Source organism: Corvus cornix, chromosome 17, assembly GCF_000738735.6.
Source record: "Corvus cornix cornix isolate S_Up_H32 chromosome 17, ASM73873v5, whole genome shotgun sequence".
Taxonomy (NCBI): Eukaryota; Metazoa; Chordata; class Aves; order Passeriformes; family Corvidae; genus Corvus; species Corvus cornix.
Window position 1 is genome coordinate 9,466,714 of NC_046346.1, and position 26,543 is coordinate 9,493,256.

The window sequence follows — 26,543 nt, forward strand, 5'->3', positions numbered from 1 at the left end:
GATGTCACAATTGATCTCTGCCATTAGATGAGGTTTGTCTTCTAAATTTCTTTAGCATTTAGAAACTTTTGGCACCTGCAGTCTAAGCTAATGGCTTCCAAAAACCACAAACCAGTACAAACTCAAAAAGATACTCCCCTGTGACACACACCCTGCTGTGGCTGCACCTTGAATACAATCAAGAATCTGACTTTTATATGAGGTTTTTTTATGAGTTTTCTGAGGGGAAAACCCTCACAATAAGCCTGCATCCATCAAGCTCTCCTGGTGGCTCAGCATCAGGTTGTCTCTGCTGCAATTGCAGCCCTGGTTTAGCTGGAGACACTGGAGTTTAACTGCAATCACTGTGCTGGCACAACAGCACCTCACTGAACAGAGACACCCTCTCATCTCCCCGTTGCAGCTCCACAACCCGTGCTCACACTGAGCAGTTCACAAGCACCTCCCAGGCTGACTCCACACCTCCCTAGCTGGGGTGTGTTTTACCTTCCAAGAGCTGGGAGCAACTTTCTCTCTCCTTGCTCCTGGGCTGCAGCATCAAAGTGACATCTCCATCACCACCAAACACCTGGCACTCCCCCAGGCCTTCAGGAAGCAGGCTTTGGGAAAAGGGACAAGCTTTGGAAGCTTCCTTTATGCTGTTCCACTGTCAGTCATCAATGCAAACCTTACCCAGCTCCTTTTCAACACCCACCACGGAGTTCTGCCATGCAGACCTGAAGCTCAGGACCACAATCTCAGCACTGTGGCCACTGATCTGAACCAGAAGAAACAAGGTGACTCAAAGTCTTCAGTATCCCTCAGGCTGCTCCATTCTCACAGCCACAGTGGTCCAGCCCTCCCCAGCAACTCCAGGAATCATTTCCTAATGGCTGTGGAGGATTTGCCATGGTGACAACAACAGTTTCTAAACCACCTACAGCCTTGAACCCTATTAATTGCTTGGCCTCTGCAAGGTCCTGCAGTGAAAAGCAGTGAAGCAGTAATGAGGACAACAGGCCTGATGAGCAGCAAAAAGACAAAAGGAGGGTATTTGCATATAATTAGGACCAGATGAAGCGTAGAAAACATTATTCAATAAGGAGAAACAGTCATTCATAAGCAGGCAGGAAAGCCTGACGCCTGGAATATACAATTTGTGCCATATTTGGGCAGGAGTTGGATGTGTTTCCATCCTGGACTGATACAGAGACATTTTCTATTGCAAACATCTCCTACTAAAGTCCAACTTTACAGCATGCAAGCCTATGCAATGCAGTTGTGATGTTACTAACATTTATTTTTAATACTTCCTCAGATACTGGGGAAGCCCAGAGGACTGGGATAAAGCTAACAGGTAAGAGGATGCAAAAATTATGCACAGACCACCTGGCCTGCACAAAAGAAATGCAAAGCTGAAAGAGGCAACATTCAATAAATAATGAAGATTGATTTATGCTAATCAGAACAGCTTTTTAATTAAGTGCTGGATGAAGTAGCTGTTTTTATGATCTGATGTGTTTGGTTTATCAGGATGCTTGTGTTTACAAGACAGATTTTTGGAAGGCATCTCTCCCCAGTGTCCCAGTGTGGGCTCGTGTATTATATTAATTTGATTAAACATTGTCAACTAGTAAATGCTACAAATTTTAAGGCACAAATTCTTCTCTGATTTTCTAACAGGAATGGATTCCTAAATCAAAATTTTTTGCTACTCTTTTTCAATGACCTCAGGGAGACAGAAGAATCAACAGCAATAAAATAAACTAAACAGGAGGGAGGGAATTTCCTAAAATAATCTCAAGGACTGACTCATGTCAGGGTAGTGAACTCAGGGACAAAATATAAGTGATGCTTTCCACACTGGACTTTTATCCTGGACACTAATAACTTGGAACTGGCTTTTAGCATGATCCCAAAGCTTTAATGACCACTGGCTCCCTCTCTCTTGGCTTGGAGGATTAATATCATCACAAGATTCACAAACAAAGAGGAATCATCCAAAAGCAGGAAATTGGTACCATTCTTTTGTGCAATTTGATAGAAAGCCTGCATCCAGGTCCAGATTCTGTACCTCCAAAAGAGTAATCAGCAAAGAAAGAAAGGACTGGGAGACAGCTCCAAAAATGACCCTTGGTCTCACCAGGAAGGCATTGAGAAGTCCTGCCAACTTAGTTTACTGAAGCAAAGATTAAGAGAGTGGTTTAATCAAGGTTGAGAAGCAGAAGATTTCTGAGAAGGCAGGACTCTTATTTTTGCCAGCAAAAGCAGGCAAAGAGCCAACAGTTGCAAGTTAAAAATAGACAAAATAAAACCAGAGTAAGTAACCACCAAAACAATTTACTTAAGGATGTGGTGGGTTCTCCTTCATTTGAAATCTCTACAAGAAAAGCCACCAATCCTTTTTAAAAGATCCTGCTGTTTACTACAGACCCAAAGTTCAGCTCTTGTTTTTCCTGTGTGTTTAAACAATTTCCCACAGCACAAGCACAGGCTGAGGCATCCAGAGAAATCAAAATGGAAGTGCAGCCACATTCCTTTATCTCCAGGGTCAGTAAATCCTACATCCTAAATCCATCTCAGCTGCCTAAACACTGCTTCAGGTGTCTGCTTTTTATTCCTTCAAGCCAAATACTGGAAGGAGAGTCTGAGCTCTGAAGAAGCAAGTGCTCACCTGCTTCACCTTTCTACACTGGAAAACTTGGGGTATCTCCTGCTCAAATTCTGCTGTCAGGCACTTCCTGTATCCTCATGCTTTTGGAAGAGGATTCAAGGCCAGGTTGGACGGGGCTTGGAGCAACCTGGTCTAGTGGAAGGTGTCCCTGCCTGTGGAAGAGGGTGGAACGAGATGAGCTTTAAGGTCCCTTCCAAGCCATTCAATGACCCAAAGGGGCAACCTGGAAGCCCCTAGACCCAAGGCTTGTCCCCCTGGAGAGGGTCCAGGCTGAGTTACCTTCATGGAGGTGAAGTTCCGTGGGCGGTCAAACTGGAACTCCATTTCCACAGCGCCTTTGCTGAAGCTCTCGTTCTTCCAGCCAACGTAGTCATAGCCCGGCCACACGCGGTACTGGTGGCTCTGGGTGAAGTCATCCAGCCCCAGCACTCCGTCTGTGAGCTGGCCCAGCCCTCCATACAGGTGCCTGGCCAGGGAGAACCAACAGTCAGCCAGAGCTCCAGTGGGAAACCACATGGGTCTTCCAACCAGTACCAGGAAAACATCCGTTTTCCCACTCTTAACCCATCCTGGGCAAGAACTCACTCCCTGTTCTTATGCAGCACCACCTTGATGCTGTTTGGGCTGGGATTTTAACATTGTTCCCAGCTTGGGAAAAGACACGTTTTTGCACTGGTGTCAAGGACTAAGAGCAAAGCTGAGCTACAGCCAGAGCCTCTGGAGAACAAAACCAGACTCTATGGAAAATGAGTCTGTGTGTTCTCCCAACAGAGCTGGAAGTGCAGCATCCCACCATGCAGCTGCATGGGAGGAGCTCTGTTCATCCTGTGCTGGGGGAAGCAGTGGGGAAAGTCCTGCAGGCAAGCACAGAAAAGCAGGGAAGGGGGGAGTGAGACCACAGCCAGCTCTAACCAGGATCACTTCTGGCACTGCTCCTTGTGCAAGAGGAGAGCGTTATTGGCTCTTTCCCAGGCTGATTGGACTCTTTGCCAGGACTCTGCCTCATTCCACTCCTGTCTGAGGGTGCAGAGCCCATTATGCAGTTTTCCAGCACTGTTCCAGAGTAGAAGATGCCAATGTGGCACAATCCTGACCCCCTCTGCAAGTCCTTGGCTCTGCAAGTCCATCCCAGGTGAGCCCTCCTGTCACTGCAGCACAGGAACAGGTGCCTTTGAACTCCAAACCAGGATTAACAGCTGGAAGAGGCAGATTCCTACTTCCAAGCCAATCAGGCATGTAAACTAGAGGTTAAGTAGTTCCAAAGAGTCCTGGCTTAGCAGGTTGGGTTTTGCACCTACATCTGCAGCTCCCTGACACTCTCCAGCAGGTTCCTAAGTCAGTGCTGGACAGCTACATGCAAAACCTACTCATTTCTCTACATAAAAACCCTTTTTTTTTTTTTTTTTTAATATCCAGGCTCTACTGTATCAGCCCCATGTGAAAACATCAGATAATATATAAATACATTGGTACCCAGCACCTTGCAACATCCTACAAGCACGAGGAAGCGTTTGGGATACAAGGTACCAGTGACGGTGAGTAGGAAAGAAGAGAATTTGCACAGTGACAGAGAGAGAACGGGACAACTTCTCCCACCTTCGTTCCTGGTAGCCATCGTAGGTCGAGTCATTCAGATAAACAATGGGGAAGCCAGGAGCTGCTATTGTCCCTCCTTCAGGGATGCTGTAGGATGCCAAACCATCTAAAAAAGAAGGCCATACACCTCAGAAACACAGCAGCAGCACCCTCTCACCACCTCTGTCCGTACGGCACTTTAATTTATGACACGGACCAACAGCAGCAGTTCCACGGGCCGGGGATTCCCTCTGCACACGTGGGGGTGCAGGGGAGCCCCAGGCAGTGCGGTGCCAGGCGTGGGAACGGGCACTCACCGTGCCAGACACAGCCATAGAGCTCCACCCTCATGCAGACAGTCATGGGCGCCTTGGTGACGGGGATGAGGCGCACGAAGCGCGCGATGATGGGAGGCCGCAGGTCCTTCAACACCACGTCGTACGTGTCGGTGTTGCCGTCGATCACCTGGAGGAGAGAGAGCCTTAGCAGCAACTCCTTCCTGTTGTGCTGTTGGGCTGCACTGTGGTACCCCCCTTGTTTGAAACCTGGGAGCTTCCCCGTGTGGAAACTGCAGGGAAGGAGCTGCTGCAACTCCCCTGCTCCTTCTGTGGCTGGTGGGGTGTGAGGGGTGCTGCCATTTCACCTCCTGCCTGCTGCAGACCCCCCCAGGCAGCACTGAGGGAGAGGAGAGGAGAGAGGCAGGTGGGGGTGAAGGTGTGAGTGGATGTTGCAGAGAGCTCCAGTTACTGGATGCAACCCCTTCCTTCAGGTGAGCCACGTGCATTCCAGCAACAGGTAACAGAGCTTGCCCTCATCACCAGTTAGCAGGCAGAGGGTCCCGATGCCCTTTACAAGCCAACACAATTCCAGAGGTGCTGCAGTATTTGGTGCGGCACAGGAGGTATCTTGGACTGAGGTGTTCAGCATCACCACAGCCACCCCATCCTGCTACAGTGCAGTGATAGGGCAGGGACCTTCACTCTCCCCTTCCCCTCAGTGCCACCATTGTCCTGGGAACACTCCACTGTTTATTTTGACTTCCTCTCCCATCCCACAAACACAGCTTTTGTAGCACACACCAAAATGTGTGCCACCAAAAAAGAAAATTGTAGTGGCCAAACAGCTGATCAAAGGTCTGAGGGAGCAAATAATTCATTAACAAGCCAAGAGCTGTTACCAAATACCGCAGTGCAGACCCTGCTGGGACTTCAAAGCACCCCCAGTGCAAGAAAACATCACCACACCCAGGACCTCTCAAGTCTGACTCAGGTCTTCAGACTCCACAAGCCAGCCTGAGGCAGGGTGACCAGGCCAGATGAGCTGCAGGGGATTCATTCCCAGGGGAAGTTTCACAAAGGCTTATGAACATGACCAGAGCTCAGCCAGCCCCAAGCTCTGTGCTCAGGTCTGCAGACAGCATGAGACAACTGTGGTGAGGGGGAAAGCCTCTGAGTGTGTGGGCTCAGCACATTTCCTACTCTGTAAACTCCTTCCTCCTCAACATCCATACACCAAACACTGCTATCAGATACCCAGAAACTCCTTAGTTCCCTGCCACCCCCTCCTATTTTAAATCAGCAGGCATCTGTTTGGCAGCTTCTAAGCTTGTTTAAAACAGGTGTCTAAGAGAGGGATGCCCACGTGGTGTTTGGGACATGCACAGACAGGTAGTGAAGAGCCACAGTTTTCCTGATTTGGGGGATCAGGTCAGGGGACATGGGCAAAGGAAGAAAGTTTCAGACATCCCCTCAGAAAAAAAACCACCTTTGCAGCAGCTCCAAGTGGAAGAGCTGGGAATCCTGCCCATCCGCTGAGAGGAGCAATGAGACGATGCACCTTGTGTGGCATCTCCACACCGTGGGGTTGCTGCTCCTGAGCACGCCGCTACTCGGGGCCAGAAAACCCAAATCAGCTGTGTGTGAGACAAACCCAGCAGCAGTTTCCAGTCCTGGCCACTGCTGATCCCAGTGCTCCCCACGTCAGGAATGACACAGCGCTGCTGGATGATGCCCAGCAAGCACAGAACTGAGGCAGAACACGCTGCTCCAGCGGAGCCGGGACGAAGTACAGTGCATTAAGCAGGATGTGGAGGATGTGCCTTGCACAGTGCAGCTTTCCAAGCAGGCTCAGCTCCCCCCACGCTCACCTTCCTGCCCTGGCGGTCCCTCCAGGAGATCCAGCGCTCCCCGTTCCGGCTGTAGTCGATGCGGTAGGCGCGGGCAAACTCCTTGCCCGTGGCGCGGGCATGCCGGCCCTGGGTGCCCACCAGGGTGATGAAGAACAGCTTGTGCAGGTCAATCTGCAGGAACTGCACATCTTCAGGCTCCAGCAAACCAGCTGGGCACCAGGCTCCATCCCCCTCTTCCCTCTGTAACCTGAGGGGAAAACCACAGGCATTAAAAAGAATCCGATTTCCAGTGATTAATTGAGGAAACACCTGGAACTTCGAGGATTGGGAGGAAGCAACCAAATCAGCAGTGGCTACCAAATACCTCTGCCCTTTGGGATGACGGTCAGCTGAGACTCAAGTCCTACAGGCACTTTTGCCATATACAGAACAGCTCCTCAGTTCCAGATCTCTTTCATTAACTACTCCAAGTAATTTTTTTCCCAGACATGAACTTCCACCTTGATCAGAAACAATCCTGCTGCTCAGTAGGGAACTGCTTGTTGCTCTGTAGCACCTTGCTACTAAAGTGCATCCTCACTGCTCCTGAACCCCACTTGGTAAGGCCTGAACTTCTGCTTGAGCACCTCCTGTAGCTCTACAAAGCTCAAAAATGAGCAACCTTAAAAATAAATTTTAGCAAGAAAAGCTCTGCCACAAAATTATTGTGGGTCATTTAAACACATATTTCACGTTTCCTGCAGTCATCAGAGCTGCTGGTGCAGGACACTGCCAGGAGAGTGGTGGGAAGTGTCTGCTCCTAAGCTGAATACTGTGAGAGCTGTAGTTGTAAAAAATGTATCTGGACACCAGAAAAATGTGTGGGTTTTTTAGCAATAGGGATTTCTTAGCCAACAGCAAGCCGTTGAAGTGCCCTTGGTTTTCAGACAGCTAACCCCACCTCCAGCTGATGGGATCAGTGAGTGCACCAGGGAAGGTGGTACCTGGGAGGAGACACGGAAGGTCAAGGCTCAGCCCAGAGGAGATTTTAATCTCTGGCTGGTCAGCTGTTTGTGCAAGACTTTCTAACACTAGAATAGCAAGTAAAAGAAGCTCTAAAAAAGGCAGGAAGAGTGACTGAAGTGACAGGGACAGACATCTGCATGGGACAACTCTGACCAAACAAGGTCAGCTTCATGCCTTCACCCTGTGGACATCCAGCTGCCCCAGCAAAGAGAGGATGGTAACAGACGGTAAGTGATGCCCAGAGTGTTTGCAGCACTGGACATAAGCCATGCTCAGAGGACAAATCTCCCAGCATTCAGACCCACAGGCCTGTTCAAACACCATTAAAACACAGCACACTGAGCATCATTGCTCTACCATATATTAAGAAAAAATAATAATTGAGTACTAGGAGAATTTTATGATTTTGGACTGCCTGAATTCATCATAAAAATATCAGTATCATAGTTAACCTGAAATTCTTACCTGACTTTCACCAAAGCTGTAGGAATGTTTGATATCACCACTACAAACAATTCTAAGGAAATTCACATTTGCAACTCTTTTGTGAATCATCAGTTAGTAGCTTTGAGAGAAATAAAATGACAAAAAAAAAAAAAAGAAGCAAAGCTTATGATAAGGACTGTAGGCCTCCTTGACAGTGAAGAAAATCATTTAGCTGCTTGCTTAACTATTCCTTAACTCTGCCTTTCCAAGGTTTTTGAGTCAGAGTGAGCACAGCCCATTTCCTCAATATGATGCTGTTGAAATGTTCATACTTGCAAAGGATTTCCTATGACTTAGTTTAAAGCGCTCCACAAGAATCCCAGGGGCACTGTCCCTGGCTGACCTGTAAGTCACAAATCCTTTGGAGATTTATTCACAGAGTGACTGAAAGATGGAAGTCAGAGGCAACCTCAGAGTCTCCAGTCCAATCCCCTGCTCACAGCAGGGCCAGCTCCAAGGCCACCCTGTGTTGCTCAAGGCCTGGTACAGCCAGGTCCCCAAACACTGAGACACCACCACCTCTCTGGGTCCCTGTCCCACCACTCCATTGTCATGGAGAAGGATTTTTTTGTCCTTAATATTTAAGCAGAATTTCCTGTATCACAGCTGTGACCATTGCCATTGCCTCCTGGCCTCTCACTGTGCTCCAACCAGATTGAATACAGAAGCAGCACATAAGGTTTTAAGGGTGGGGGATCTTCTTCCTCAACCACACATTGGGTATCTAGAGGGGAAAAGGACTAAATTTGTTGTCAGAGGTGAACCCACCGTGCATACTGGGGCCCTGTGGAGTCGTACCACTGACTGGAAGCAGTGATGTCCTCATCCCGGATGGTCCCCTCGTGCATCCCCAGGGGGTAACGACAGATTGCTGCAAATGGGAACACAGGCAAATGAAGATCAGCACTCATTTCTTTTAAAATCACCAGGCAAGTTTAATGAAAAGCCTGTCATGCCCGTGTGGTCACTCTCACCTGTCCCACCACAGACCAGTACAACTCTTGCTGAACTGTAGGTAAACACATGGAGATTTTCCAAAAGGGTGGGGTCACCATTTGAAAGCAGAAAGTGCTTTTTGTGCTCCTGCAGCAGGAGTCCTGTCTGGTCACACCTTATTTAAAGGTCAGACACACACTGTCCAGCAATGCCAGATAGAGAGCTGGCTGGGAAGGACTCTGGGGGAGTGAGTCTTCCTGCAATCCTGAACAAAACCCATTTGTTCACAAGCCCAGGGCTGGCAGCAGAACCCAGAGCATCCTTGGCACTGAAGGATGCACTCTGTGGGTGGGCACAGCTCACCAAAACAAGCAGCATGAGGCTCTCACCAAATGCACATATCTTGAGCAAAACCATCCTTGGGTTCTGTTTAGGTGCCACCAGGACTCACTGTGCACTCAGGAGACACTGGGGCTCAGAGAGGTGGCCCAGCCCATCTGTCAGTGAGGTCAAACAACTGCTGCAAGACAAGAAGACTCACCAGGACCCTGCTACACAGGTCTGAAATCACCCACACAGCCGCCCCTGTGGTTTATAAGGACATGCAAGATATACTTCAGGCTGCTCCTGGAGTAGATCTGGAGGTCAGGATAACCCATGGAGCCTGTGGCATCACAGCCAAGGAGCACCAGCTGGGCCATGGTGCTGGAATCTGTCTGGGAAGAGCAGGGCACAGCTCCAGGCAGAGGCATCAGAGCAGCTGGGGCAGCTGAGGAAGCAGAGCTGCCTGAGGATGTCACAGGCAGAGCTGAGATGTGTGAGTGGTTATTTCTTGGTGGAAGAGATTCCTGCAGGAGGGTGGGACCACAGATCTGTGCTCAGAGCCCACCCACCTCCCTGGAGCTAGCATGGAAGAGGTATTCCTGCACCTCTGGGTGCACTGACTCCTGTACCAATCACCATCAGAAGGAATCTGCGTGGGACTGAACCTCCAGCTGCCATCACCCTTTCTCCATGAGGTTTAACCACCAGAACCAGACGGCAGCCCTAGTTCCACGCTGGGTGTGTGGTGGGGTGCACAGTGCAGGGAATGCTGTGTAACAGGGAGCCCAGGAATGCTGCTGAGGTCCCCCCACAGCCCTCACTGCACTTCTGGCTGGTTGCAGCACAACCTCAAACCTCTGCAAATATCCACAGGCCAGAGCAGGGTCAGAGCCAGCCACAAAGGGCTCCAAACAAACAGAGCCAGCCCCGGCAGAGCCAGCACAAGCCCTCAGGGCAGCACTGCTGCCTCACCACACCTTCAGCCAAGCTGGAAAAGGATTAAATTTATTTATTTCACAGACTGTCTCCAGCTCAAAACACCTCATTAGAGGAATTTTTGCAACACATTGCAGACCATTATCTTATCCATCGTCATCATGACTGTATCTTGCCAAATGCTGCAGCATAAGAGGTCCTGCCCTCCACAGGGACTCAGGCTCATAGCCCTATCTCCACCCTAGCTCTGTGCAAGGTAAGGTTTTGTACCTTCCCTTCCACACTTCTCTCTCCAGAATGCCCCTTGCTGGCTGGAGAGCTGTGGCTGATGCTTTGCTAACTGGTAATTTGTTTTCCACAGCAAGCATGGAACCTCTGAGCCAGTCTGGAGCCAGGTTTGTTCTGCAGGCCACACAAGTCAGAGCAGTGCAGGGATATTCAGAGCTCAAGACAGGCCTGGGTGGGCAGAGGAAGGAGGATGTCCATGTGCCTGGGGCTTCCTGGGACTGCCAGGAGAGTGTCCCAATCCAGCACAACTGTCTGGGAACATCTCAGTCCAGAGGACATTGGGGAACTACGTTAGTGATTATCTCCACATGCAGCCTTTACACTCAGTCCCCGTGAGAAGCAAAGACAGGCTGAGAAGGAGCACACAAAAGGTGGGAGATGAGTCCTCTCCCAGCCTGGCAGCTCCCTACCAGGGTTGACTTCGGTGCCAGAGGGCTCGGGCAGGGAGGCCAGCAGCAACATGCAGAAGATCATGGTAGCAACCGGAGATGCTGCGCAGGGTCAGACGGGTGCGAGTCCTTCAAAGGCAGCAGCTGCCATCTACATCTCTGAAAGACAAAGCAGAGAGAGAGGATGAGTCCTCCAGAGAGAGGACTTCTCTGTGCTGTAGGGTTGCTGTGTGTCATTGCCTCGTGACAGGCTGGGCAATCTTCCCTGCCTTCAAGAGTGTCTTTGACCTCAGCCCTGCTCTGCTCATCACCAGATCAGAAATTTCGTGAAGAACCAATGATCACTTGACTGTTTACATCAGCCCTAAAGCTACCAATGCAACCCATCTCCCAGGCCCTTGGCTGCCATGGCTCCTGGGCAGATGAATGGACCCCCTTAACTGCTCTTAAACAAGTCCAGTGCAACGTAATCTCCCTCAAAGGAATCTCTCCCATATCAATTCTTCACTTTCCTTACTAAATTAACAAGTAGTGAAACTGCAGCTACAAATGAACCTGGCTCCACAAGCAGGCTTTATCCACCTCTACCTTGGCACCAAGTAGCCAAGCGGGCACCTTGGAAGTTGCCACACAACCTTAAGATAAAGGTCCAAAACAGGGTGAAAATAACCTCTCCCTGCACATCCGCACTGCTGCCAAAAGTGCATGTGCACTCACACGGGCGAGCACACTTCATTTCCTGTTTGGAAAATGAAAAGGGCTTAAACACTGGCGATTTCATCGGAAAGCCATGATAACACCTAAAGGAACAGGAGGTCAGATCAGCAGCTAGGCAAATTCTTTGAGTCCACATTCACTACAAAGAGCCTCGGGAGGCTCCCACCCTGGAGGATAACTTTGCAGAGGCTCTGTCTCATAATGGAATGCCAGGAGAAAAGAAAACAGAACAAATCAATAAATGTAAAGTTGCCAGGACCAGAGGGTGTTTGCTCAAGAATCCTCGGAGTGGTAGTAAAAAGGCAACGTTGATTGTTGGGATTTGTTAGCAAAGGAGGAGAGGCTATAAAAGGGCCCATCACTGTGCCAGTGCAGGCATGCATGCAGGAGCATCAGATGCCATTAGCTCAGAGATTGGTAACAAAAGGCTCTCTTTTCCCACCCAACATAATTAAACTGTACAAGTCACAGCCCTGAGTTGCCGTGGATACCCAAGGAACTGGATACATTCACAATAGACAGATACACCACAGCTTCTTAAATCCAAAGGTAAAACCTTTGGCTCGGGAAATCCCCCAGCCGCAGATTGCTGGACGCCCAGAAGCTAAATTGGGGTTAGAATCACTGGAGCTTGCCCTGTTTTTATTCTCTTTCCTAAGGATATGCTACTGGCCATTGTCCCTGCTGGATTCCAACAGAAAAGATGGCTCTGAGCCTGAAAAACAACTAAGGGCCTTCTTGGGAAGGAAGCCAAACATGCAGGCAGGAGGGGGAGCTAATAATGGCTGTGGCTGTGCCGTGCTGTACCCAGCCAGGCAACCAAAGAACACCTTAAAATCACCAGGTCCCTCCTGCTTCAGCCACCTCCTGATTCCCACATGAGCACCCTGGCCAGAGCTGGGAAGGAGCTGTGATCCCGTGGCATCCCCTGTGGTGAGCCTGCAAAAGCAAAGCACAAGCCCAGGTCTCAGCAGGAGGGTCTGGCGACCACAGAAGAGGTTTTGACCAAGCACTCTCCAGCTGTTTGTGCATCCAAGGTCATCCTCTCCCCCTGGAATGGAAGGAGGTGATCGCTGATGAAAACACAGCGATTCCCACCATCCCAGGGCAGGCTGCAACTCCCACAGAGAAGAGACATCATGTACTCAAGTGGAGGCAGACTTTGTAAAGACAGTTTTGGGGCAGAGTTTGAAGACAGACTTGGTGGGTGTTCATTCATGCAGGTGATTTGCCAAGGTGTCCTGGGAGCTCCCAAAGCCAGACCTGCAAAGGGAACTGCAGAGTTCAGCACTAGGGGAGACAGTCCTGCCACAGGACCTGAGAAAGGGACCTGTCATCAACATCAAGGCTTTAACTTCAAATTTGGCCTTTGCCTAAACAGTATCCAAGACAAGCAGGATGAATCCTCTCTGGATGTGTCTCTGCTGTTGACAGAGGAAAACGCTGGTCTGGACTAGTCCTGTCACTCCCAGTTTGGTAACATGAATTCTCACCTTTCTGTGTGGCAGTAGTGAACTGTTCCCAGCAGCTCAGCCCTGCACAGGGACTTCAGCAGCTGGTTCAGGTTCTGCTGGATTTGTTTTTCCCATCACATTTGGTTCCCAGTCCTGGACCACCACAAAGTGCCTGTCAGTGAGTCCTGGGAGAGGTGATGCACTGAGGGAGCAAACAAGGCCATTTCTCATCTTTTAGTGCTCCACAGCAGCTGCTGTTCTAAGCACGGTCACCAAGAGTGGTTTTCACCCCTTTGGAGGGTGAAACATTTTGAAGGAGGTTCAGCCCCACTCAGGAGCTCCAACTGCAGAAATCACTGCTCGAAGAACTACTGGTGTTGATTGGTGCTGAGTCTTAATCTCAGCCAGGAGTAGACTGGACTCCCAAACTGCACACTTCCCAAAGCTAGGACACACTGGAATTACTCCTAAATACAACCCTTTGCACAAACTGCTTGGAAATCATTTTACTAAGGACTTTTGCTGTGTAAATGGCTCAATACTTTTCTTTCAGCTGCATTAGAGTCCTTTGCTGTACTCACGCCTATCTTCCCACCCTGCCCACACATACACACCAAGTGCCAAAACTACAGCACAAGCCTGAAACCAGCAAAAACAGGATTAGCAACATCCTCTGAGAGGCAAGAAAGTGTTAAACTCTGTTCCCAAGCCCGACTGGATCAAGTTGCTAATTGCTAACAGCTGGCTGCAGGAGAATAAAATCCTGTTACAATCATTGGGAGAGTGGAAAAAAAAAAATCTACTTGTTGAAAAACTCACCAAGAAATGCAAAAGAGGGCACTTTTCCCCAATAAACTCGCAGATACCATGCCTGAAAAGCCAGTCCGTGCCTCCACAGAGAAGCAGCTGGCTGTGACCCAGTGCTGTCCCCGGCACAGAATGGCTCAGCGAGCACAGGAGGGAGCTATTCTTTAGTGATGTGCATGAAGAAGGTGGGACTTGGAGCTCCTCCAGGTACTGTTCTCCCTCCAGAGATCCATTACGGAGGTCTGGCATGTTTGCAAGCCTCTCTGGATCCCAACTGAAACAGGCATTTGTTTTAACTGGTTCCTTTGCAGATCGTTACCCCGGAGTGGGACCGGAGGGTTTGCTGCAGGAATCCCATTCCAGATGCCCAGAGCCGTGCCAAGAAACTCCACGGTCATGGGCAAGACACAGAGTGAATCACACACAGAGCCCTGTGCAGGACAGGAGGATCTATCCTAAATCAAGTCATCCCCAGAAGAGGTCCAGGAACAATCAGATGGCATCTCCTAGCATTCCTAAAGGAATTCAAGGAGGAAGCAGCAAAGCTAATAACTGCAGCAATATCTGATGTTTGAAGAAACAAGAGGCTGGGAAGTGTAATTTCCATTTTTCTGGCTCCAAAACAATGGTAGAGCATTTCTCTTTGCCTCAGAGTTAATCTGAGAGACCCAAGACCCAGCAGTCCTCCCCTGGAGCCCACACAGCCCACACAGCTCCAGCTTGGACAAAACAGAATTTGGTGATAAAAACACTTAGCAGAAAGAATTCTGATCACCTTTTAAAATGTTCTGCTCAGTTTGCAATTCTAATACTGGCACAAGACTGAAAAAATATGGCCACCCACTCCAGCAGAGCTGCTGGAGGGTGAAGGATGGACCACGCCACGCTGCCTGAGCAGGAGCCCTGTGTGAAAAGAAGGCAACAAATTTCCCCTCAGGTGAACTCAGAGTGTGGTTTCTCTCTCCCTGGATTCAATCTACTAGGCAGCAATGGAGAGGTCTCTGCACAACACGTGGGTGGCACCTGGACAAACCAGGTGCCAACCAGGGACATCAAAAATCATCGTGTCAGAGTAACAGGGCAGCTGGGCAGGGCCAGCAAGATCCTGGCATGAGGTGCAAGGCTACAGCAGGAGATTTTGGATTTAGGCACCAACAGAGATGGTCAGAAAGAGGAAAAACCCATTGTAATGTTAGGAACACGGTGGGGGACACTGGGCAGAAATAGTGACACCACAAAGTGATGTCCAGAGCAGCAACAAGGCTGGACAGATAAAAGCAAACAGATTTTAGGTGAAAAGGTTGGGTTAATGAAGATACGTGTGAGAAGTAAATCGCAGGAACAAGGAAATTGAGACAGGAATAGGCTCCAGTATAATCTTTGCGGTGGCATTAGGAGACCTGTTGGAAGAGACACGAATGTGGGACTAAAAGGACAATATTCAGGAGTGGCACCTGGGGTGGGGACAGGGACATCACAGAGCTGGGCCTGAGGCAGTGGCAGAGGAAAGAATCGAGGTCTGGGTGTACTTTGTGGTCACCCCCTTAAGAGGTGGGGGATAGTCCTGCCCTGAGGCTGAGGAGAGTTTGAGCCTCGTTTTCCATGTTGTAACCAAACATCTTAATGGTGTTATGAAGAAAGTGACAGCTCACTCCTGCTAGATTTTAGGAGAAAAACAGCACTCTGGTCACCCACGCCACAGCATTTAACACTTGGAGGAGCTTCAGCCCGTGGACTCAAACATGAGGCAGTGCCTCAGCTACAGCCCAGAGAGGTGCCGGTGTTTCTGCACAAGACCAATAAATCCTCCAGCTTTTTCCCACTGCCTGTCAGCCAGTCCTGCAGGAGTGGGGTGTACTCAGTTTGTAAAACTGCCCAGAGCACTTCTGTCACAAAACCAGACTTGGAGATAATTGAACATGCATTAAATGTAATTTAATCCATCCAAGTAACAAAGCCAAGATTAGAAACCATTAGAAAGACAAAGCCAAAGATAAGGAAATGCAAATCCACTGCACCACAATGGTGGGGTTTAGCTCAGCTAAACCAAAACCAAAGCTTCCCCACCAACCCAGGGCATGGGAACTCTGCTCATCTCAACTGAGGAACCTGGAAACACTTCCCATGACCCAAGCCAGACCTGCCAGGCCCCCTGCTCAGGACATGGACATTCCCCGGGAACCCCCCACCCAGAGCAGGGGCAGGGGAGCCTCCAGCACACCCTCCAAAATACACATCATCCCCTCAGCTGCAGAGGCTCTAGTTCCCAGTTCCCAACTCCAGGCTCCAGTGCCGCTGTTCCTGTAGTGGCAGGGAAACAAGACCATGCACAAAACCAGCAGTTCCAAGTACCTCCCTTCTCCCTGCCCAAGCAGCAGTGTCCCTTTCTGCCCCTTTCCAGAGCTTCCTTCCCACCCTGACAGGCCCAAAGAGCACCCAGCACAGTGACAATTTCACTGTTCCTTCACACTGGCATCTCTCTCCAGCTTTTTGCTTTTTTTTTTTTTTAAACAATCCTTAAAATATATCAGCTACAAGTCAGCAATTCCTCTCAAGACCTACAATCTTCCACTGCAGAGTCTCACATAGCAACCATCCCCACGACACGTTAACCACAGAGATGACAGATGGGGTATTAAGAGCACTCAATCGAAACCACCTTCCTCCCTCCCCATTCTCAGGGGGCTCCACCATAACCTTTTACTTAACCACGCTCAAACTTGCACTCAGAAGGAGATCAGGTTCCTGAGTCGAAGAATTATTTGGGCTGGAGGAGATCCCCAGGAGAGCATCTAATCCCACCTCCTGCTTATCTAAGCAGGGTTAGCACCAATGTCAGAGCAGCCTGTGCAGGGCTTTGCCTAGCGGTGTCTTAAAAGCTCCCAAGGATGAAGGCTCCCCCACCTCTCTGGACAATATCTCCCACTGCTCGACCGTCTGCAGAGAGAAAACTTTATCCCTCTTTATGCCAAGGCAGAACCTCCTGTTATTTCAGCTGACAGTTGCTGTCAATCCTCCTGCTATGCACCTCCTTGATAATCTGCTCTTGGGTATCCCAGAGCTTCCTCTTGTCCCAACTAAACCACCCCGGCTCCTGCTCAGGGAAGCCAAGTTTCAGTACTAATTTACTTAATATTTTCTCCCAAGTTTCTCTCTGGCGGCACAGAGGCTCCCTCCAGGCAGTGGGACAGCTCTAGTCAGATTTTGCCGTGACTCCCACTGGCTTGTTCACAGGGAAACTTGGGAATAACTGAGTTTGTCCCCTACTGGTGTCAGAGCGTGGCAGGAGCACGACTCCACAGCCCTCTGCTTACAGAGTGCAGGGATCACATTCCCACTGGTAACTATTTTTGAGGGGTATCAGGTGGCACTTTCTAAATCAGCTTGTTCAACACAGTGCTGACGAGCGACAGGGAGACAGACTCTGCCCCCCTGGCACAGGGGACAAGGATCAGAGCCCACCAAAACTGCTCAGGTGGGTGTTTCTCAGCTCAGAGCCCACCAGCCATGCTGAGGCATCCAGGAAAACAAGAAGGACATGCCAGGGATCAGTCCCTGCCCAGGGGATCCAACACACTCCTGCTCTCAAAGCAAAGCCTCTTCTGCCTCCTGGGAGCAGCAGCCTTTGGTCAACAGCAGGGTTGGATCCCTCAGGATCCAGGTATAGGATGTCAATGCAGCTACTTTTGGCAACCAGTGCAGGAATCTCAATAAAGCTTTCCATCAGAGCACAGGGATTGCTGAGCAAGCTCCTCCTTTAATGCGACAGAGGTTGGTCTCCACTGCCTGCTGGTTACCTGCTCCCTTCTCTGTTTTAAAACACTGCTACAACATTTATGTTTTCCCAAACTTCTGGAACTCCTTTGGTCTTCCCAGATTTATTACAAATTGGCAGCCAGGATTCAGAAAGCTGATTTGCCAATTAGTTTTAAACAAACAAGTCCCAATGTTGCTCAAGTTTCAAAAGACTTTGAAATGTTATCTTGCGTTTAACACCCTCCCTGGTCACCAGTGCAACAGAAGATATTCTGAGAGAACATCATCCAGCTTCTCCACAAAAATGGGAAAGAAATGTTTTACTTCTCTGCATTGTTATCAGCAATCAGGTTTAACCTTTCCCAACAATATAATCACTGCTGATTAAATTAATTTTGTTATACAGATATTAAAATATTTCTCACTGCCCCATGATATATTTGCTGTGCTGTTTCTGTTATCTTTAGCTTTCCTTATCAACTGCCTACCTTCAAAAATACTGACTTTACAGTAACTGGTCCTTACCTACAACCTCTGTTTTGCTAATTGCTCATAGCTGAACCTATTTAAAAGCTAAAACATGATTACTGGGGCAAACTCTTTGCAAAACCAGAAGAGAAGAAAACAGTTGCATAGAGCTGCAGTAGTACCTGAGAACTGCTGATTTTTGCAGGGGTGGAAGCCAAATGCTAAGAGAGTTCAGTGAAAATCAAACCAGAAACAGGATTTTGGAACATCTGCTAATTGAGCTGCCCATCCAGTCTCCATCAAACCACCACAGAAATGATGATATTCTCAAAAGCTGTGTTTTATGAGTTTTGCAATTGCTCTTCATATCTGTAAAAATAAAACTCAGAGCACCTGTAGCTGGCACAGAGCCCCTTTGCTGGAGGAGCATTATGGGCTCTGCTCCAGCATCACCAAAAATGTTAATAAAAGTGAAGAGCCATGCCCTACAGCCACAGGAAGATACTGACTTGAAGAAGCTTTTCCAATATCAGAAAGAAGAATAACTTATCATCCCTCACTGCATTCCACAGATTGCAATAACTCCAAATACCAAAATGCAGCGAGGGGGAAGTGCTCCAGCCCTCCCACAGCACCCCAGGAGCCAGAGGAGACAACACAGGCTGTGACCTCAGTGGGTACCATTTCTCCAGAGGCTGAGCACAACCTCCAGCCAAGGCAGCCAAGTCTGGGTACACACAGCTGTTGCATTTGGCTTGAGCAAACTTTGTTTACGACCCAAAGTGGTTTTAAAGTTTAATTTATGAAGTGCCTGGCAGAGATGGGAGCAGTGAGTGGCAACACTCACACATCACCTGAAACCACAGCACCGAGCCCGGAGACTCCAGTGAGGATTTCCACGCAGGTCCAACCATGTTCCACTGGGTTTACTACTTACTAGTACAGCTCTGCAAGATAAAATTTAACTCCCCATGTACAGAGATAAAGTTGCCATTAATTAAACAGTCCAGCAAAATACCTACCATGACTAGAGACAGAGAAGATATTTGCTTACCACAATGTATTTCAAGCAATCAAACCAAATGTTCTGCTTATAAACAAAGGAGAAGCCAAGAACACAGAAAAAGCTCAAGCAGCATTTCACAGCTTGGGCAAGGCAGAATGACCAATTCTGATTAAATTTTCTCAAGACAGAACAAAAAACAGAAGCCCACAGAGATGTAATAAGATTTAGCAATTACACATAAGGCAGGTAGCAGTAGGAAAATCCTGGTATTGAGGCAAAGGCAAGAGAAACAGGAGAGATGAGAGGGGAAAAAAGAAACATGTAAAACAATGATGCCTAAACCAAAAAAAAAAAAAAAAAGGACCCCATTTACCTCTTTTCCATATTGAAAGTGAACTAAAATTAAAAAACAACAAATTAAAACTGAGGAAATTAAATTCCACAGCATACCATGTGCATTGAGCCTCTGGGACATATTGCCACAGAGCAATGTGGGAGTAATTCAATAAAACATTGGAAGTAGATCTCCATAATAAGAACATCTGCAATTCCATTAACAGAGTGAAAGCCAGCACACTGGAGATAAATTTTCCTCTAGCCAGCCATAAGCAAACCAGTAATTAATGTGGCCAGAAAGTTATCTCCTACACGGGCAGGTTATTCCACAGCTGGCTGCACTCAGGCTCTGGGGCTTTCCTGTGCCTGTGATAAGATGGGTGCCTGAGTAGGTGGGCTGTGATCCCAGCCAGTTTGGCAAGCTCTGCCTCTGTGGATAGAGATCACATTTCAGTTTTCAGCAGCTTATTGTGCAGCTTCTCAAAAAGAAAAACAACACTACCCACCTTTTTCTTTTTCTTTTTTTAAAGAGATTATCTACTGTGACACAAAAAAAGCAGATGAAATTTCAGCCAAACCTATTAAAGAAATACCTGTGGAGCAGTGAGCGACCCCAGAACACTCTTGGTGGAAACACAGCTCTTTTGGAAAGTTCTCAGCACCTGAAAAAATGGGTTTACTGAGGAAATAAATCAGATTTCACCTGGAGGGGCTGCATACTCATACTCCCATGTTTCAGGGTAAATGGGAGCCTGAAAATTTTGACGGTGGCCAAAATTGCAGTAGGTGCTTCAGGAGGGGACAGGGTCTGCCTCTCCTCCAGAGAGGAGGTGAGTGAACATAGGCAATGCACACCCACAACTTGTGCAGGGCAGGAGCTGCTGGGGCTCAGGGGACAGGAGAACATTCCCCCACCTTCCCACTGCCCACAAGGCACTTGCTGCCAGCTCCAGTTTCTGCACATCTGTCCCAGCCTCAGCCCTGGCACATCTCAGCAGCACCTCAGAGCTCAAACACTGCACGAGCTCCCTGAGAGCCCCAGAAACCACTTCTGCCCAGAACCCCCCAGCCAGCATCACGTTTGTGCCCACAAAACACCCTGCATGTCCCAGAGGTGCCCAGGCACACATCCCTGAGGGAATACCCACAATTTGTGAACCCTCTCAGAGCTGCAGGAGGGAAAACGGGGTGGGAAGAGCCACCCTCTCCCTACCAGCCCAGGGAGCAAAGCCTTCGCCTCCCAGCATCGCCACCTCCACAAACCCCTCCACCACTCCCAGAAAGTCTCCAAAGGCTTTATCCAAGGAAAGAAACACGAGGGGAGAGAAGGGAGAGAGCTGATCCCAAGCTGAGAGCCAGGTTAAGCTGGAAGGACCCTACCTGCCTCTGCCAGGGTCTCCTGAGCAGAGGGAACAACTGCCATGTCTCTTTGGAACTCCACAGGTTGAGCCAGGCTGTAGTTTCAACATTCCTTGCAACTTTCCACCAGCACACACATGATATGTTCAAACTTGAGTAACTCCTCCCTCCTTCCGCACACACAGACAGGCCCAGGAGATGGCCCTGCCTCTATCATCCCAGTTCCTATAGCAACTCCTGACCCAGCAGATGGAAACAGAGCTGTTTTCTAGGCAAATCTGCCTTCTTGGATTCCTCTGCTCTTCCCTGCTGTTGGCCCCTCCTTGCTCCAGTGCTCTCCCTGGGGGCTGCTCCGCTGGCACCTGGCCCAGACTTTGCCTGGAGGAAGGCCAAGCTTTGAATTCATTTAGTAAAACCACAACATAAAGCAGCTCTCCTGCTCAGGAAGCAAGGCCCGTGTAGTCCCAGGGGCAGGCCAGGCACCGCAGAGCCAGCCTGCACCTCCTGGTGTAACGCAGCTGCCTGCGCTCGCCGGGAGAATCCCGGCAGGAACATCACCACTCCTCACCTTCATCTTCTCCAGCCTGTGCCATCCATGGGGAAAGGTAAAAAGCAGAGACAGAACTAGTCATTTATTAGCAAGCCCAGCCAACAGAATTGTTATAACCCCGAGCACTTCTCAGACATTTGGACTTGTGCTTCCAAAGTCTTTCCTGGAAGAGGGAGAGCCCAGCTGTGACACCAGGGCTCTCTGCATGTTCATCACAACAGCTCACCCCATTGCTTTCCTCAGCTCAGGGCCCCACAGGAGTGGAGGTCACCAATGCAGCTGTCTGAGAACAGCACATCACACTCAGTACCTTTGCTCTAAAAATACAGAAATTGAGGGGAAATGCAGAACTCGAACCAGGCTGTGGCACTTCAGGGGAGGTAATTACCAAGGGTGACAGTGGGAACATCACGGGCAGGTGGCTTCATGACGACTGGACAAGCAGGGCTGCAGCAAGACACACTGAGCTGGGCACAGGGCCAGCAGGTTGTGACACTCTGTGAGACCACCCAAACCCGCCACAGGAGCTACAAAACCGCTCTTGGGCTGCACAGCCCCGCAAAGCCCTTCCACCCCCTAACATCCCTGCCCATGTGGGCTCTGCTGCCCCAGCCACTGGAGGGCCCTGGAGGGCACAGCAGGATGGGGCCATGCTCACCTGGGTGACAAGGGCACTGGGGTTTGAGAGGAACATCTGAGAGCTGGGATTCAACCCCAGCACGAACCACAGCAGCACAGGGAGACCAGAGAGCAGAAGGAATGTGCTGACCCTGCCTGCTAGGAAATGCAGGTGCCAGCCTGCCTCCTGCAAGGGAGCTGCTCAGCAAGGGAAGGGCTGCAATGTCTCACTCACACACCTGGCAGGGCTAAGACTCGTCCCAAGGCCAGCAGTGCAGGGCTGGGACAGCAGAGCCAGGGTGGGAAGTGGAGCCAGCATTGTACAGGACTCACGGGGACTCCACAGCAGAAGGCTGAAGAGAGGGGGCAGCAGCCATTCAGCCCGTCCTGCAGAATCCCACAGGCTACAGCAGCTTCCAGCAGGAATCACTGCAAAGCCTCAACAGAAGCAGCAGGTGTTTTGGGTATCCCATAGGAAAAAGGGAAGCAGACATGAAGCACACTGTGCCCACATTAAGTCCCAGCTGAAAAATACAGCTGTGAGCTGCAAGATGTGGTCAGACACGCACTCAGATGACACCTTGCTTCCATTTTGCTCCCTGCCTCCCTACCCCATCCCAGCCACACAATCCACCTCTGTTCTGAGAAGAGAAAACTGTTTTCTTTTTTGTCCCCGTGGTAATTTTTCCATGCATCAGTGAGTTAATCAGCACAGAGGGATGGGGCAGTCCCTGAGGCTCATAAATGGTTTGGGACACGACCAGCAGTAGGGTGGATGTGGGAAGACAGCAGATCCCTTTCTGCCTGATCCAAAAGGGTGTTGCTCATTCTGATAATGCCCTCCCAAGGCACTGTCCTCCCAAAACAAGGATGCCTGCCCTGAGAACATAATGGTACATGGGAACCAAGCTGGATACAGGCCCCTGGGGTAAACTGGGACCAAAACAATTCCCTTTGCAAGACACAGAGCAGTTTGTGGCAGTGGGAAACACTGGACATCCAGGAACAGGGAGTCCAGGAGTGGCATCAATAAAAGCATCAAAGCAGATGCATATCACAGAAACAACATCAAGGGTCTAGAAAACACTCCCGATTTCCCTGTGGTGTTGGGAAGAGCAATGGCTCAACTCACAAACAGATCTGAGGAGCTCCTTTCCCTGGGGAAGGACATTGCTGTGGAGGCACAAAACACTGCTGGAAAACTGCTGACCTTGCAGTCAGACTCACTTGAGCAGTTCAGCACAGAAAAAGGCTCTCTGCTGGATGCCCTCTGAGATGTAACTTGATCCCACAGTACACATCCACTAATCAATCGAGGGATAAAGCAAAGCAGAAAACAGTCTTTTTTTTTTTTTCTTTTACTGGAATGAGCCCAAATATGCACAATAACAGATCCCACTCAGAGCTATTGCAAACTCAAGTTCTTTGGAGAGTTTTGCATCTCACATCGCAGAGCGAGCATACTTCTGCAATAGCATCACTGCTTCTCAAATTGGGTATTTGAGAGACTTCCTAATGACCTCATAGCAGCACATGTGACCACTAAGTCATCTTCTCAAAGGACCAGGAATAACATCAACAGACCCTGTTTTGGTTGTGCACAGGACAGCTTTGCACAGCACAGGCAGGTTCCTAAAAGGCGAGGGAGCAGAAAGGAGCAGGACCCAGCTCAGGCCAGAGCTGGCATCATGAGAGTTTCTCCAACAGATTCTGTTTGGCTTTGGAAAAGATCCATCAACAGATGAACACCCATCAGCACATACTAAATTCCACATACAAATTTAGGCACAAAAGCTTGTTTATCCCAATGCAGGCCAAATTCGTTTGGTTTAAGGCATCTATATAATGTGAATCCCAGAAATATTCCAAATGCACTCCAAGAGATAAGAGGTGAACTCACAAAGCACAGAGTAATGACTTGAAAGGGTTTCCAATTTTTTTTTTCTCCCAGTGCTTAAAAATAACCCATTATGCTGAGCAGAAAGGCAGGAATTAGGAATTTATGGGTGATGAACTGGTGAGCTGATCACATTGGGATCAGGAAGTTGTCTTTTTCTGACCCCAAGCCACCCCCAGTCAGGTGGCACTGGGAGAAATAAATGAGTGAACACCTGTGATTGTGTTGACACTGATGTGAAGGCAGCTACACAAACAGCTCAAGACAGTCTGATGGCCTTGAACACCTGAGGGGATCCCTCCTCTGTACCCAGCACAAGGCTCCTGCAGAGGGAAAGGGACAAAATCCCACTGTGGAAGGGACCTGCACCAGACCTGTGACCAGAGAACTGCCCCAGTTACCAACAGTGAGATGGGAACACACGTCCAAGTAAGAATAAGAAACATCATGAAACAGCACCCAAGAGCTCCTTCTGGCTGGTGTCTCCTGCAGCAGCAGCAGCACAGGTCCACAAACCCTCCTGTCCCTCCCCAGGGGCTCTGCTCCATGGGCCTTACACTCCTTGCCTCCTATGCTATGGCAGAACCTCCACCTGCCTTTTCCCAGGAAGGCTCCAGCAGGAGCTGGTGATCCTGTGGGCACCAACATCTCATGTCACACAGGACCAGGACACCCCTGAGTGGCCTTGGGCTAAACACAGACACAGTTGAGGAACACAGGACAGCCCCACTAAGGAGGCTGGACCTGCACAATGTTAAAGCTTTTTATTCTTTCCGTGAGAGGTGGTGAAAGCCAGCTCCTGCCTTTACCTTTCCAGGAACTTTTGATGGAACACAGAAGGCTGCTGTAAAAGTGCTCTGTTTACACCCTGCAGCCCTGTCCTGTCTTTACCCAGTGCGAGCATGTTCACTCCCACTACCCCATGAAACATCTGCTCAGCCTAGCTCTGCTGGAATCACTGCAAAGAAATCCACTTCCAGCCATAGACCTGGGAAAAGAGGGAAGTGGGGCAGAGCTCAGCATGATGAGGAGGGCAAGTTTGAGATGTGACATCTTCCAAGAAATACTGACAAGCCATCTCCACGTACCAGGAGCTGACTAGAGCTGTTCTGCAGGGCAATAGAAGGCTCAGAGATTACAAGACGGTGCATGTGGTGACATTACAGACACCTGATGTGGGACACACCCTTCGCAAGAGGTGTAAAACAAGGGGAGTACTTACCTTCCACCACATTCCCCCCACTCAAGTGCCAAGGAAGCTTTTCCTGCTCTGAAGGGAAGTGATCAGAGTCCTCAAGGGAGCAAGTATCAGAGCAGAACTTCTCCTTTGCCTCTCAGTCACTTCCCAAATCACCAGCACAGCCTGTGGTCAGCCATGGGACAGATACATCCTCATGTCCCCAGCTGATACAATTCTGCAGCTGCACCAAGCTCCTTGTTTCCAGGCATGCAGGCAGCTGCTCAGCAAAGCCCTGTCCTGCTGGGACATGGGAGCAGAGTCCTCAGCACCCCTGTGCCACCACAGCTCCCTCTCCCAGGAATCAGAATGGCTGGGGAGGTGGCAATGGAGGAACAATGACTCTTCCCCAGCTCCAGAAATCCCTCTCAGAGCTTTAAGGTTACCAGGAAAGATCCAAACAGGAGCAGCCTCCCATTTGCCCTGTGTTTAAGCAGCAGGGTCCCCATCATGGGCTGCCTCAAAAGTGGTGATGAGGGTGAAGAGCTGTAACCCCAGGTCAGACCCAGGGCAGTGAGCTCAGCTCAGCTTTTGTTGCTGCAACGACAAAGGCCCAGAGAACACGTCATCCATGAGGACTGAGCTGCTGGCACAGAGCAGCGCTCAGCAAGGACACACTTGTAAACACTCTCCCTGGCCATCTTCGCTGATGTAACAGCGAGGAAGGGGCAGAGAAAACCATTATCTGCAAACAGACATCCCTCCCTGTCCCTGGACACCAGGACCAGCCCAAGCAGACATCTCCAGCCTTTCTCTTGTCTGCATGTTGAGCCAAGCATCCTCTGGTGTCCTGCTGCAGATGAGGATCACTGCCACGTCAAGGAAGGGCTCAGCTCCCACAAACCAGAAAACCTCTGCTCTGGGGTTTTGACCCCTAATCCCTGGAAGCAGATGGTATATTCAGCATGTACAAGGCCTCTTTCAAAGCCAGCCTTTCTTCTTGAAGCACTAGGCAGTATCTAGCATTCTCCTTCACGTGTTCCTCCCCCACCACGGCAGCAGGCAGCTCCGTCTGCCCATCAGCCCTGTCAGGAGTTTGGAGCAAGGAGATGTTGTAAGGAGTTCTGACAAGCAGAGCTACTCGGGTCCTGGGGCTGCTGGGGACAAAGTCCTGCTGAACCTCCCACAGTGATACCTCCCCATATCTGTTCCTCTCTCCCAGACATTTCCCAGATAAATCTATGTTGGCATATCACATCTACAAGCTGTAGGGATCTGAAGAGACCAGTGTCTGAGTAGTGATTCAACATCCAGCTCAGAGAAAAGCTAATCAGCATCCTTCACCAGAGATTTTATTGCAGACACATGGAAAACAACAGGAGAAAACCAGAGCAAACCATAAGCAGTGGCTATAACCTTCATCAAGGAGGAACAGCATGAGGGAAAAGAGATTCGGCACCAGCCATGTGATTTTTCCCAGCAAGGGACACCAACCCAACTGAACCATGGAATGGCAGAGCTCAGCTTGTGGCAGCAACGCCACTGCAGCTGCTCCCCCTGCGGCACACAAAGACAGACCTCTGCAAAAGTAAGTGGTGCATGGAAAAACTGGTGGTAACAAAAGAGCTGTCAGCCAATGTCAGCCTGCGGCTGACACCCCTGAAGCCCTTTACAGCTG

General features: G+C 49.6%; 1 protein-coding gene across 6 annotated transcripts in view; it reads right to left on the minus strand.

Moving 5' to 3' along the window:
* LOC104688223 (discoidin domain-containing receptor 2-like) overlaps positions 1 to 26,543 on the minus strand; it is a 51,394-nt gene that overhangs the window by 14,597 nt on the left and 10,254 nt on the right. For 2 of the 6 annotated variants that reach the window (XM_039561521.1, XM_039561522.1), the window contains exons 2-7: positions 10,742 to 10,879; positions 8,616 to 8,718; positions 6,375 to 6,603; positions 4,546 to 4,693; positions 4,250 to 4,355; positions 2,933 to 3,119 (exon numbers count right to left, since the gene is read on the minus strand). In XM_039561521.1, the coding sequence (XP_039417455.1) occupies positions 2,933 to 3,119; positions 4,250 to 4,355; positions 4,546 to 4,693; positions 6,375 to 6,603; positions 8,616 to 8,718; positions 10,742 to 10,805 (837 nt within the window). In that variant the 5' untranslated portion in view covers positions 10,806 to 10,879. Of the gene's footprint in view, positions 1 to 2,932; positions 3,120 to 4,249; positions 4,356 to 4,545; positions 4,694 to 6,374; positions 6,604 to 8,615; positions 8,719 to 10,741; positions 10,880 to 13,710; positions 13,812 to 19,857; positions 19,927 to 20,644; positions 20,846 to 26,543 lie in introns of those variants that run through there. The other 4 variants (XM_019284965.3, XM_010397604.4, XM_010397601.4 and 1 more) reach the window with 4 other exon arrangements.